At 42.4% G+C, this 15,129-nt stretch overlaps 1 protein-coding gene across 4 annotated transcripts in view; it reads right to left on the bottom strand.

The window, feature by feature from the left end:
- VPS36 (vacuolar protein sorting 36 homolog) overlaps window positions 1–13,196 on the bottom strand; it is a 38,033-nt gene extending 24,837 nt beyond the window's left edge. For 3 of the 4 annotated variants that reach the window (XM_034936760.3, XM_034936762.3, XM_034936761.3), the window contains exons 1-3: window positions 12,975–13,196; window positions 4,871–4,939; window positions 1,602–1,672 (exon numbers count right to left, since the gene is read on the bottom strand). In XM_034936760.3, coding sequence (XP_034792651.1) covers window positions 1,602–1,672; window positions 4,871–4,939; window positions 12,975–13,070 — 236 coding nt within the window. In that variant the 5' untranslated portion in view covers window positions 13,071–13,196. Of the gene's footprint in view, window positions 1–1,601; window positions 1,673–4,870; window positions 4,940–12,406; window positions 12,722–12,974 lie in introns of those variants that run through there. The other variant, XM_003807452.6, reaches the window with a different exon arrangement.
- Window positions 13,197–15,129: the final 1,933 nt, after the last annotated feature.

The following is a 15,129-nucleotide window of genomic DNA, read 5'->3' as shown; positions in this document are numbered from 1 at the left end:
AAGGACACCCAATGAAAAACTAATGAGTATAATCGAAAAAAGTTTAAAAGCTCCACAGTAAGCATAAAAAGTCTATGCCAAGTTTTGTATACATTCTTTTATCAAGTCATCCAATTACTATACTTCATTAAATTTTAAATTTATGAAATAAAGCCGGGCACGGTGGCTCACGCCTGTAATCCCAGCACTTTGGGAGGCTGAGGCGGGTGGATCATGAGGTCAGGAGATCGAGACCATCCTGGCTAACACAGTGAAACCCCATCTCTATTAAAAATACAAAAAATTAGCTGGGCATGGTCGTGGGCGCCTGTAGTCCCAGCTACTCGGGAGGCTGAGGCAGGAGAATGGCGTGAACCTGGGAGGCGGAGCTTGCAATGAGCCAAGATAGTGCCACTGCACTCCAGCCTGGGCAACAAAGCAAGACGCTGCCTCAAAAAAAAAAAAAATTATGAAATAAAAAAAGCATCTTCAGAGATGTTAAAAGGTGAAACGTACACATCTTGAAATCAATGCAAATATAACTGTTTGAGGGGAGGGGCTGGGAACTAAAGAGAATACTTGAAAAGTAACTTGGCATATTACTGAAGTCCTCCTCACTGGACATGTTTAAAAAATAAGACACTAACGTGAAGGTAAATATTTTAAATTTTTTTTTTAGTTTAGATTTCCTTGGAACACAGGAAAGGAAAATTCAGATAACCTGGAACAACCTTAAAGTTTACTTTTTAGAACTTAATACAATGGAGAAAATTGATAAGGGGAAAATATAAATCATAAGAACAACCTACCCTAAAAATCTATGGCTTAAAAAAAATCTATGGCTTATTAATCTTTTTAAAACATTGGTTAGTTTCTTTTATATCAAATAAATAATCTTTTACAGTAAATCATAACATTATGATCAAGGCATGCATTGCATGTCCAGTGAAGCTCAACATTGTTTAACTTCTACTGAAGTGCCTAATTATGCTAAACCTAAAGATAAGCCTACATAGGAAAAAAATATCCCATGCCGATAATATTTGTTCATGTCTCCTCAATTACATTCACTTAAAATATAAAGCCAAGTTTTCGGTACATTTGAATAAACAGGAACATTTGAACTTACGCCTTTATACCAGAGTGGCCTCATCTCCTGGTGTGCCTGGGATAGTCCCATTGTATCCCTGTTACCCTGGTCTAATTGTTCATTGTAACCCCTATTATTCTGATAAATGTCCTGCTTTGTACAATAACTATTATTATATGCTGTTTAATTCTGCTACCTGAACAAGTCAAACTTGAGAAACAAACTTAATGATCAGGCTAGAAACAGGAGCAAAGTCAGTTATTTTTCTCAAATAGGTTATTTCCGATTTTAAGTATGAAATGACAGGTACACAGGGATGTGAAAGCAAAGAGTCTATGGAAAGACAATGATAACTGGGCCACATTTCTTTATTATGACCCATGTATAATAAACAAGGATATTACAGCAAACCTTAGCTTTATTCATGCTTTAAGAATGGATTCATACATCGAGTCTAAGATAGGACCTCTTGGCCAATAGCATAACAGGAAATGTTTTCTGTGAATAAAGACTATGCTATACACAGACTTACCTCTTCCCAATTCCAGCCGCCTGTTCTTCAATGAACACAATTTGGGAAAGGAGAATGGCCATGCAACACTCCTAGGAGGAAATCAGTAGCTTAAATGAAAGACTCTAAACAACATCCATAACACTTGTCAGAAATCCTTGTTTTATAGCATTACAGTGCCATATGCCTTAATAATAAAAATAATGAAAAACAATAATGATTTTACTCCTTAAATGAACTTAAGGAAAAATTAAATGAAAACAGTAATGTGGTGGCATTTGGCTGCATGGAAGAACATAAGAAGTTTAAAAGAAGCTGTAACTAGCTTTTGTTTTTACAATGGGTGTATTTTCTTTATTATTATTATTTTTTAATTTATTTTTTTTTGAGGCGGAGTCTCACTCTGTCACCCAGGCTGGAGTGCAGTGGCGTGATCTCGGATCACTGCAAGCTCTGCCTCCTGGGTTAACACCATTCTCCTGCTTCAGCCTCCCGAGTAGCTGGGACTACAGGTGCCCGCCACCACGTCCGGCTAATTTTTTTGTATTTTTAGTAGAGACGGGGTTTCACCATGTTAGCCAGGATGGTCTCGATCTCCTGACCTCGTAGTCCACCTGGCTCGGCCTCCCAAAGTGCTGGGATTACAGGTGTGAGCCACCGCACCCAGCCACAATGGGTGCATTTTCTAAGAGTAATATTTCTATGAAAACATTTTACTCGTAATATTTTCTTACACTGAAAGCAAAAAACAAAACAGATACATCAAAATAATTTTAAGGAGGGCATTTATGTAGATGACTTTCTCTTCTTTATAATTTTCCATACTTCACTCATATGCCCACATACAATTATTAACAGTTTTAAACAGAAAATATTGATGTAGTATCCCTTTATTCATATGTTTAATTTTTTCTTTTTTTGAGATGGAGTCTCGCTCTGTTGCCCAAGCTGGAGTGCAGTAGTACAATCTAGGCTCACTGCGACCTCCACCTCCCAGGTTCAAGTGATCTTCCCACCTCAGCTTCCCAAGTAGCTGGGATTATAGATGTGAGCCACCATGCCTGGCTCATTTTTGTATTTTTAGGAGAGAAGGACTTTCACCATGTTGGCCAGGCTAGTCTCGAACTCCTGACCTCAAGTGATCCCCCTGCCTCGGCCTCCCAAAGTACTGGGATTTACAGACATGAGCCACTGTGTCTAGCCAGTATGTTTAATTTTTAATTTTTATTTTTTTGAGACTGAGTTTCACTCTTTTTGCCCAGGCTGGAGTGCAATGGCGCAATCTTGGCTCATCACAACCTCTGCCTCCCAGGTTCAAGCAATTTTCCTGCCTCAGCCTCCTGAGTAGCTGGGATTACAGGCATGTGCCACCATGCCCAGCTAATTTTGTATTTTTAGTAGAGACAGGGTTTCTCCATGTTGGTCAGGCTGGTCTCAAACTCCCAACATCAGGTGATCCGCCCACCTCAGCCTCCCAACGTGCTGGGATTACAGGCATGAGCCACTGCGCCTAGCCCAATTTTTAACATATATAAACAGTTATGTTTAATTTTTATTTGTGACTAGCAATGTAGTAAGTCTAAAATTTGTCCAAATTGACCTCTTTATATGATAATCAAAAAATTATACTAAGATTAACTTATCAACATATGGTTTAAGGACATCCACTCTATCCTCCCCAAAAAGATTTATTTTCTGAATATATATTACTTTTAAAAGGATTAGACAATATTAACAGTCTAAGGCAGCAGTCCCCAACCTTTTGTGTATCAGGGACCAGTTTCATGGAAGACAGTATTTCCTGGGGAGCAGGGGTTGTGGTTTCAGGATGAAACTGTTCCACTTCAGACCATCTCTCAAAGGGAGGGCGCGACCTAGATCCCTTGCATGCACAGTTCACAATAGGGTTCCTGCTCCTATGAGAATCTAATGCGTCTGCTGATCTGATGGGAGGTGGAGCTCCGGTGGTAATGCTTGCTTACCTGTCACTTACTCCCTGCTATGTGACCCAGTTCCTAAGAGGCCACAGACCAGTACCGGGGGTTGGGGGGTTGGGGACCCCTGCTCTAAGGCATGCATTATCAACAGGGGCAATATCAGACCTAGGAGACAAAAATTAGTTCCCAGGTACAAAAAAGTCAGATATTGTAATGGCTAGCAGCCCTTCAAGTGCTACAGTACAGTATATAGTTTATTTGTGGTACTAAAATTTCACAGGGGTCTGGGGGAACAATCAGGAAAATAAAAACAGATGAGATAGCTATCTTACTGGCAACACTGAGATTAATGTATATATACTTTCAGGTTGAAGCTCTTAGGAATAAAGATATCAGCTCTATATACATATAATTCTCCTCCTTCCCAAAAACAAAAGACAAAAAACAGGTTGGGCAAGGTGGCTCACGACTGTGATCCCAGCACTTTGGGAGGCCGAGGTGGGCAGATCACGAGGTCAGGAGTTAGAGACCAGCCTGAACAACATGGCTAAACCCCGTCTCTACTAAAAAATGCAAAAATTAGCCGGGCGTGGTGGCACGCACCAGTAATCCCAGCTACTCAGGAGGCTGAGGCAGGAGGATCACTTGAACCTGGGAGGCGGAGGTTGCAGTGAGCCGAGATTGCGCCACTGCGCTCCAGCCTGGGCGAAAGAGCAAGACTCCGTCTCAAAAAAAAGGGTGGGGTGCGTGGGGGACTCCTCTTGCTGAGTGACTTAGAGACAGATCTCATTATCTAGGTAAAAGCATGCACTTGATGGCAGGCCTAGCCTCCTGATTCTCAATAACCTAGGACAACCAGTGGTTTTAAGGACATACCAGCTCTTTGTAAAGACTCCCTCACAACTGATGGGGGAATTATTCCACTGTTACACATGGAACATTTAGATATAGAGTAGAATTTGACTAGTATTTAAAAAACATGATTCTCCATCCAGTAACTACATGGATTTTTCTGGAGCTGAATAAGGGACGACACGCTAACTCCTGTTTTTGCACTCCATTCAGAGAAATTACATGGGACACACTCTTTTGTCATTCAGAAAAGTAAAATTTATTATTGCATTCATTATATAAGTTTTATTAGAAATGAAAAAAGAAGAAAAAGCTCCAGTTGATTTAAAACCTACAATGGTGGCTCACTCCTGTAGCCCCGGCTACTCGGGAGGTTGAGGCCAGGAGAATCACTTGAGTCCAGAGGTTACAGATCAGCCTAGGCAATACAGCGAGACCCTGTCTCTAAAAAATAAATAAACAAAATAAAACCTACAACAGATGCAAAAAACTGTATCTTACATGATTTTTCTGATCTCTCCAAATCAGTCGGTGTGTACTAAGAAGGAGAGTCCCAGCATCAAATTTTATCTAGAAAGAAAGAGCATCACAAAATATTAATAACATATCACTCATTGTGGTTCCGATTTTCTTCTTCATGAATTATACCACACTAAATTAATCATATAAACAAACATTTTACTTTTAGAATAGGCTTATCACAAATTAAAGAGAACCAATGCTACATACTTCATAAGCTATTTGTATAGTCTTGACAGAATTAGAAAAAAATGCAAACAACAACCAGGTATGATACACATTCATACTCTGCAATGCATGCAAAGGTTAAAAAGAAATGACGAGGTAGAACTGCATGGATTACCATAGAACTCTAAGACATTGGATGAGTGGGAAAGAAAGTGATTTGCAGCAATTTATAATATTACATATGCAGTATATGTGTGTGTCTGCAGACACACAAGTAGTGAAAGGGGTCTAAAAGGAACACAATTATCTGTTAACAATCATTATCTCAGAAAAAGTGTGAGGAAAGGGGTAGAAGGGAAGCAAAGAGCTCTTTTTTACCTCTACACTTTACTGATTGAATTTCTTTGCAATTGAATTCATGTATAACACTCATAACATTTTTTAATGAAAATAAAATCCAGGAATAGATACAAATACATACAAAAATAAATATGGATGGAGATTCAATCAATGGCAGTGGGACAACTGGGTTGCCAGGTAGGAAAAAGAAAAACCCACACATCTGGATTTATACCTAATACAATGCACCAAAATGAATTCTAGAAGGATCAAACAATTGAGTAAAAAACGAAAAAAATTATAAAAGCACTCGAAAAAAATCATGAGATAATTTTTAAAATAATCTGAGGGGAGAAGACCTTTCTAAGAAGGCATAAAACCCATTAGCATTAAACAAAAACCCCCAAATTCATATGTTGAAGCCCTAACCCTCAACGCGATGGTATTTGGCAATGGAGCCTTTGGGAAGTGATTAGGTTTAGAAGTTCATGAGGTGGGGCCCTCATGATGGGACTAGTATCCCTATAAGAAGAGGAAGAGACAGGAGGGCTTCCTCTCCATGAACACGTGCTGACAAAAGACCATGCAAGTACACAGGGAAATGGTGGCCATCTGCAAGCCAGGAAGAGTGCCCTTACCAAGAACCAAATCTGCCAGCACCTTGATCTTAGACTTCCCAGTCTCCAGAACTATGAGAAATAAATGCCTGTTGTTTAAGCCACCCAGGCTATGCTATTCTGTTTTAGCAGCCGAGCTGACTAGGACATACTCTTTGGGTATGTATCACCTATTCAAAATATAAATTTTTAAATGTTCTTCAAAACTACAATACAATCACAAAGAAATGCCAGCTGGGTCTTCAGGACCAAAACTTTAACCCTTACTACTTGTTATTATGCCCTGAAAGTTACATAAATAAGCAAATTTTAGAGTTGGAACCCAAGAGATTAATAAATTAAACCCCTGTGTTTCTGTTAAAAGCAAGATATATATTGGAAGCTTCTATTAACTCGAGTTACTAGAAAGTGGAATTTGCCACAAGGTAGGACTTCCTTGTGTCCTTTCCAGGAATATCCAGTTATTTTAAAAGTTATATCTGATCCTAAGTCTGAGCTAATAAAAAAAAAAAAACAACAAAAAACAGTTACAAGGATAGTCCCATTTATAAGGCAGCCTTACAACATAAATTCTAAGGAAAGCATTTTAGTGAGCGTCCAGTTTATTAAAATAAGACTGGAATTGTTTTGAGTTTAAAATAATATGTTAAAAATATGGCCGGGTGCCATGGCTCACGCCTATAATCCCAGCACTTTGGGAGGCCAAGGCGGGTGGATCACGAGGTCTGGAGATCGAGACCATCCTGGCTAATACGGTGAAACCCCGTCTCTACTTTAAAAAATACAAAAAATTAGCCACGTGTGGTGGCGGGTGCCTGTAGTCCCAGCTAGTCGGGAGGCTGAGGCAGGAGAATGGCATGAACCCGGGAGGCGGAGCTTGCAGTGAGCCGAGATCGCGCCACTGCACTCCAGCCTGGGTGACAGAGCAAGACTCCGTTTAAAAAAAATATATATATACATTTTTATATAAATACATATACATATATATGTATAAAAATATATATTTTTATATATATAAATACATATACATATATATGTATATATACACATATATACACACACATATATATGAAAAGTAAATAAATTGGAGCATTACTATATATCATTCTTAAACAATAAATTATTTATGCGGTTGATAATAAAGAGACTTATGATATTAATACAGAAAAAAGCAGGTCTCAAAATATATATAGCATGACTCCACACACAGAATACGCTAAAAGTAACTGCTTATGGGTAGTAGGATTATTGATTATTTCAAGTTTCTCCTTTGGCTTATCCATATTTAACAACTTTGTTACATGTCTAATAAATAAAAAATCGATCACAGGCATGTATAACTTCATGTAACTCTGAACTACATATAAATCATTTTTTGTTAAATCAAGCACACATAGGAACATATGTCAAAAAGTCCTTGCATAATAAATAACACACTTCTTGACATACATTTTAAAAAATTGTTTTCTAAGAGTAAGGTCTGATTGTATTATTAATAGCATTAAGTAGTAAATAATATGGTTAGTAAACTTTAATGATAACAGACCTTCTGAACCATCTAGTCTAAATACACTTCATGAGAGACTGTCCCACCAACAAACTTCAACATGTCAGAGAATAGACCTTATGAGTCCATGTTTTTCTCAGAATCAGAAATAAAACATATGTACTTCTGGCACTTAGTTCAGTCTGGCTTCAAACATTTTGGTTAATCTCATCTATGCAAAACCAAATAACTAAGTTTACAATATTTTTTAAATCTCTTCTTTGCCAATGAGTAAATTTCCCTTCTCCAAAAGCAAATATTTAATTATCTTAAGAGTACATAATGCTGGCCGGGCGCGGTGGCTCATGCCTGTAATCCCAGCACTTTGGGAGACCGAGGAAGGCGGATCACGAGGTCAGGAGATCGAGACCATCCTGGCTAACACGGTGAAACCCCGTCTCTACTAAAAATACAAAAAATTAGCCAGGCTTGGTGGCGGGCACCTGTAGTCCCAGCTACTCCGGAGGCTGAGGCAGGAGAATGGCGTGAACTCGGGAGGTGGAGCTTGCAGAGAGCTGAGATCGTGCCATTGCACTCCACCCTGGGTGACAGAGGGAGACTCCGTCTCAAAAAAAAAAAAAAAAAAAAAAAAAGGCCGGGCGCAGTGGCTCACGCCTGTAATCCCAGCACTTTGGGAGACCTAGGCGGGCGGATCACAAGGTCAGGAGATCAAGACCATCCTGACTAACACGGTGAAACCCCGTCTCTACTAAAAATACAAAAAAAAAAATATAGCCGGGTGTGGTAGCGGGTGCCTGTAGTCCTAGTTACTTGGGAGGCGGAGGCAGGAGAATGGCGTGAACCCGGGAGGCGGAGCTTGCAGTGAGCGGAGATCGCGCCACTGCACTCCAGCCTGGGCGACAGAGAGAGACTCTATCTCAAAAAAAAAAAAAAAGGCCGGGCACCTTGGCTCACGCCTGTAATCCCAGCACTTTGGGAGGCCGAGGAAGGCAGATCAAGAGGTCAGGAGTTCAAGACCAGCCTGACCAACATGGTGAAACCCCGTCTCTACTAAAAATAAAAAATAAAAAAAAAAATAAAAATTGCCAGGCGTGGTGGCGGGCGACTGTAATCCCAGCTACTGGGGAGGCTGAGGTAGGAGAAACGCTTGAACCCGGGAAGCAGAGGTTGCGGTGAGCCAAGATCGCACCACCGCACTCCAGCCTGGGCAACAGAACGAGATTCCGTCTGAAAAAAAAAAAAAAGTACATAATGCTGCATTATAGAACATATAGTTCTGATTAAGAAACTTCGTATGTTATCTTACTGAAATCCAAGCACATACATGTTAATTTAAGGCTGGAGCCAGCCTATGTTCCACTGCTACCTCAATTAACAATGTGCAAATGTAAAATGTTGCTGCTCTAAGTGAAGAAATTTTGTAACAGTTCCCTTTCGGGATTCCAGTGGATTAAGATCTAAACCTGATAGTCAAGTTTAGGCTGGTTTGCTTACACCACTCAGAACCTAGAATAATTTTAACTGCTTAAAAATTGATCTAACTTCAGCACTCACTGAAAAGTTCTTAACCTGTTTTTTTTAATTTAAATTTTTTCTGTTATAAAAGTCATACATGTTCAGTGTTGAAAATCTCGAAAATATTTAGAGTCTGAAAAAGAAAATGAAATAATAACTCATACCAGCCAGAGTGTGTATGTATATATACACAGATGTTTATGTATACATATATAACCTTTAAATAGAATGATAGGTTTATAACTATTATTAATAGTATAGTTAGAAAATATAGTTAGCAGCCTATCATTGGCAATTCCTCATGCTAATTAGGGCGTGCCATAATTTTTTTTTTTTTTTGAGATGGAGTTTCTTGTTGCCCAGGCTGGAGTGCGATGGTGCGATCTGGGCTCACAGCAACCTCTGCCATCCGGGTTCAAGCCATTCTCCTGCCTCAGCCTCCCAAGTAGCTGGGATTACAGGCACCCGCCACCACGCCCAGCTAATTTTTTGTATTTTTAGTAGAGACGGGGTTTTACCATGTTGGCCAGGCTGGTCTTAAACTCCTGACCTCAGATGATCTACCCACCTCAGCCTCTCAAAGTGCTGGGATTACAGGCATGAGCCACCACGCCTGGCCCCATGCCATAATTTAATTAACCAATCCCTATGGTGAACATTCAGATTGCTTCCAATTTTTCCATATATAATAATATTATATGTAATACATAATAATGCTGAGATGAGCATTCTCATATGTAATATTTTTATGCATTTCTGATTATTTCCCAAGGGTAAATTCCTAAAAGTGAGTTAGCTGAAAAAGAATACACAATTTTCTAAATCTTCTGATATATGCTGCCAACTTGCCACTTTACACATTACTAACCTTACATTATTTTTTAAATTGGCTGAGGCTACAGAAGTGTCTGTGAAGTCAAACGACCTCTCTACACTGCTTATGAAAGTAACACATTATCTAGTCATAATGAGCCCATGAAAACTGTGCCTGTATAAACAAGCGAGTCTGCATGTATTCATAACAGGCACTTGGGCGGTGGGAAGAGCAGTCCATTGGATCTGGTTTGCAATTCTAGCTCCACCAGTTACTAGTTGTGTGACCTTAGACAGCTCACAGTTTTCTCAGCTATCACCTGTGGGGTCTCAGTTCCCCGTCTTTGGGAAGATTAGCGGTATTAAACATTATATCAAGGGTGACACCGGTGACTGCTACATTATGAAGTCATTTTTTTTTTTTTTTGAGACAGAATCTCGCTCTGTTGCCTAGGCTGGAGTGCAGTGGCACAATCTCGGTTCACTGTAGCTCCATGAACAAAGCACAGGCTTTGAGTCTGATCAACAGAGATTTAAATCTTCTCTCTGTGGATCTTAGGCAAGTCACTGTATCTCTTGGCGTTACTTTCTCATTCAGTAAAATACCTCATATTCTGATGAGAGGATTAAATGAGATGATATATACAGCTCTTGGCTCCTAGTAGGTACTTTATTATTCGGGTTTAAAAAAAATGTGTTTCACACCCACAACCAGCTAGGAGATACAAGGATGAGCAAGGCACACCTTCTGTGCTCCAGAAACATCAGACTAGTCTAGAAGACAGCCATGCACACGCTTGCCCAGGGAATGGGTTGGGATGCAAAACTATGAAGATTAAGCAATCTGGACTGCAGTCCCTAGGCCAAAGGAGCCAGTGAGGCATCCTAAAAGGGAGACTAATTTCACCAGATTTGGGGGCTAATGTGTGTAACCTTGTAAAGTCTCTAGCACCACAGGAGGTCTGGAAACCTTCCAAAAGATGAAGGAAGCCAGGATACCGCACCTTCCCCCAGGAGTCAGCCTGTGCCCCATTCAGCCTAGGGACCGCATAGCTGCAAGGCAGCTCAGCAAGTCACTAAGTCCAGCTTTGGGGCACAGTGGTAAGGAGACTCCTCTTAGAGCTCCACTCCAGTTTCAAGCTTTTAGAAGAGTTAATTCTGGACTAGATCACAGGGTCTAAAGCAATGTTTTCCCCATGATTTGTTTCTTAAACCTCTGACATCTATATACTTGTCTGCTAATACAAGCAGCAAAAATTTTAAAGTAAAAATTAAAACTTCAACAATGTATCTTTCATATAAAACTACTAATGGTTGTTATTTTACACTGTTTTAAATCTATCACAGCTATACTGCCTGCCAGCAAAGGTGTTCCTAGTCTTCAAATTGGAGTTCCATAGAACAGTATCATGCCATGCTCTGCAAAAGCATGACTTCCTAGTGCTCCCTCAGGGAGTGGCACTGGAGGAGTCTCTGAGGACAGATCTAACACTGTCAACATTCGGTTCCTCTCAAAGGGGAGGCAAAATCAAAACGCCGAGGAAGGGGAGGTGGATTAACCTTCCCATTTTAAATAGTCACAAAGATGTAAATTGGTAAGAAAGGAGAAAAAAATAGCTTGTCACTCCAATCCGGGGATGGAAGACTCATCTTGAGATCAAGATAGTTAAAGTGCCAAGGCAGGCTGGGCACAGTGGCTCAAGAGCCTGTAATCCCAGCTGTTTGGGAGGCCCAGGCGGGCGGATCATTTGAGGTCAGGAGTTAGAGACCAGCCTGGCCAATGTGGTGAAACCCCGTCTCTACTAAATATGCAAAAATTAGCCGGGCATGGTTGCAGGCGCCTGTAATCCCAGTTACTCAGGAGGCCGAGGCAGGAGAATCGCTTGAATCTGGGAGGCGGAGGTTGCAGTGAGCCCAGATCGCGCCACTTGCACTCCAGCCTGGCGATAGAGCGAGACTCTGTCTCAAAATTAATTAATTAATTAATTAAATTAAGAAGTGCTAAGGCAGTAAGTGAAGTTAGGTCCAAGCAAATTATTTAAGGAAAAGACCTTTACTCAATAATACAGGCAACACAGCCCATAGAAAATGCCCTAAGAGAGTCAGAGGACCTGGGTCCAATGTCACCTGTGCCTCTAAATAGCTGTAAGCACTTACCAGGAAAAGCTGAGTTGAGGAACTTATATCAAAGTACAGCGGAAAGTGTCGTTAATAAAACGGCAAGGGAAGAGAGGTAGCAAATTAAAACTTCTGGAAATCAAAAATGCTTGTGGGTAAATGAGTTTTAAAATTTTTCTAATTCCAGTTTATCCATTTCAATCCAGGACAAGATATTTCATAGTTTCAACAAAGTATCTACAAAATATTTACTTACACTTCCTATTTCTCCTCTCGATTTGCAAACGCACCTTCTAAGATTTATGCTTGCACTACAAGGCACGGTCTACTATTAATATAACACTTTACAAAACACGCTCAGAACGCCTTTCTAAAGCAATTAGAAAACAAAACAAAAACCCAATAGCCTTTGGCAAGGGCATTCCAATGAAGCACTGATACCTCTTTAGGAAATCCTTTCGAAGCAATCCCTCACCCCTCTGCCCAGATATGCTAATCCCTCCGACTGCACAAGGTCCAAGCTAAAGCTTCCGCTGGGGCACGGACTGTACGGCCACCGCGCCCTCCTCACAGAAAGGCGGAACGGGGCTGTCCGGTGCCGACGCCGAGGTTGGTGTCGTCAGGGGGTCTGGAACCACGCCAAGGAAGTCGACTGCCCGATCGCCGCCCGGCGCCCGCAGACGGCGAGCGCTCCTTCTCCCGGGCATTGCAGCTGTGCGCTCCCGGAAGCATTCCGGGCGGAGGGAAGCGGCCGCGATCCGCGCCTGCTGGGAACCGTGCCAAAGTTGGGACCCGCGCTGGGGAGGCAGCCGAGCGCCCCACGCCGCGTGCTACCGACCGGCGGGGAGCGCAAGAGCGCTGCACCCCGCACAGAGGCCTGCCGGGCCGCCGAGGGCCGTGAGCTAGGCCGGGGACCGGGCCGCGCCGACCCGGGCCGCACTGAGCCGGGCCGCGCGCCCACCGGGGGTCCCTTCCGCCAGCCCGTTGGGAAGGTTGGCAGACCCCTTACCTTCTCCTCGCCATCGTAGATTCGCACCCCGCGCTGCTGGATCACCAGGGTCTCGTTGATCTCCAGGAGGCCGCTGGTCCAAACGAAGCGGTCCATGGCCGCTGCCACCCAGCCCCGGCCCTCCGAGGCCGCGAGCAGCGCGCCAGGCAGCCTGCGGCGCCCCCTGGCGTCGGACGGGACGGAAGCGAGTCGGGGCGGGTGAGGGACGGAGGGAGCGGCCTGGCAGCGAGCGGGCGCGGCCGCGAGGTGCGCCCGGGGACGTGGAGACGTGCGTGGAGCGCCCCCTGGCGGTCCATTAGCCGCCAGCCTTTTAGAACCCTTGATCAGCAGGCGGTCCACCCCATTCTAAATTCAGAGCTTACAGGGACGCGAGGGAGCCCCGACCACAGCTTGGACTTGCTTATTGTGCATTATGCCTGCATGTTTGTGGCAGTTTTCTTGTCAGTGCCCAGAATGTTGCCACATTCGCTAATGATTGTAAATAATCATAACCCCTCTCTTTCAAATGAATATTTATGGCACGCATTGTTTCTGTACAGCTGCAGTCAGTACTACCTGTGCTGCTCTTTTTTTCCCTTTAAGATTATATTGTAACACAAAGGATAAATGCTTGAGGTAACGGATACCTCATTTACCCTGATGTGATTATTATACAGTGTATGCCTGTATCAAAATATCCCATATACCCCAGAAATATATACACCTATGTACCCACACAAATTAATTTTTTTTAACTGGGGGAAACAGATTTTATTTAACCGGGCTTGATGCGTGCGCCTGTATTCCCAGCTGCTTCCGAAGCTGAGGCGGGAGGATTGCTTGAACCCAGGAGTTTGACACCAGTGGGCGACATAGAAAGACCCTTTCCCCCTCCACCCCAACTCCCCCACGCCACTCCACGCCCCCACCCCCAGGCTCAGAAAAAAAAGATTATTTTTATTTAGGCATTTTCAATATTAATACAGACCTCATGCGTGAATTTACATTTCAATATGTAGTTCCTCTATAATTTAGCTGTTTGTTGGTCTGCGCAAAGCCATCCATGGCCGCTGCTCTCACCCACCAGGCGGCCTCGTGCCCCTAGCCATTTCATTTTTGTATTTTGCTTTATAAATGGAACACCTGGCCGGGCGCGGTGGCTCACGTTTGTAATCCCAGCACTTTGGGAGGACAAGGCGGGCGGATCACAAGTCAGGAGTTCGATACCAGCCTGGCTAACATAGAGAAACCCTGTCTCTACTAAAAATACAAAAAATTAGCCCGGCGTGGTGGCGGGTGCCTGTAATCCCAGCTACTCGGGAAGCTGAGGCAAGAGAGTCGCTTGAACCCTGGAGGTGGAGGTTGCAGTGAGCCGAGATCGCACCATTGCACTCCAGTCTGAGCGACAGAACGAGACTCTGCTTCAAAAATAATAATAATAAATAATAAATAAATAAATGGAGCACCTTATAGATGTCCTTCTACAACTGATACATATTTTTCTCTTTAGGATTATTTTCTTACAGTGTCTTCCTGAAATAGAATGACTGCTTTAAAGGTTGTGAACACATTTTAGAGAGCCTACCACTTATTGGGGTCTTAACTAAGGCTGCGTGCCCACGTGGGCAGAGGGGCACAGGGGCAGAGGGACAGAAGGCAGGCTTGCTCTCTGCCCCCAGGGCTCCACATTTCCCCCAGTCGTGGAGTCAGTGGTCTGTGGCTAGGCTTTAAAAGAAAGGAAAGGCTCTTTCCAATGAATATAAGCCATCTCTCCCCCGAAATGAATTGCTACTTTTACCGTGTTCCAAAATCCTGTGTGTATTTTGGTCTATTTCTAAACAGTGTCTTCTGTATTTCATATTTTTCAATTTCCATCATGACCATATACCCAATAACCAAAAGTTCTTTGAAAACATTTGATTTGCTCTAATATGCTATCAATATATATCACAATTTACCATCATTGCCTGATTTTTGAGCATTTGATTGTTTACCAACTTTTTAGTCTTTTTTAATTGAAAGTAACGTGACCTAAGCGTCCTAATCAGATGTGGAACTGTGCAGTTTTGCCTGGGCTTTGCAATTATCAACATGTTAGGCAGTGAGGACATTTGCAAGGTATGTTTTCTGCCCTTGAGGGATGTACAGTCTGTAGGACACAAATAGAAGCCTGGCA

Source organism: Pan paniscus, chromosome 14 (assembly GCF_029289425.2).
Source record: "Pan paniscus chromosome 14, NHGRI_mPanPan1-v2.0_pri, whole genome shotgun sequence".
NCBI lineage: Eukaryota > Metazoa > Chordata > Mammalia > Primates > Hominidae > Pan > Pan paniscus.
The sequence above is the reverse complement of the archived record's forward strand: the minus strand, read 5'-3'. Positions and strand labels throughout refer to the sequence as shown.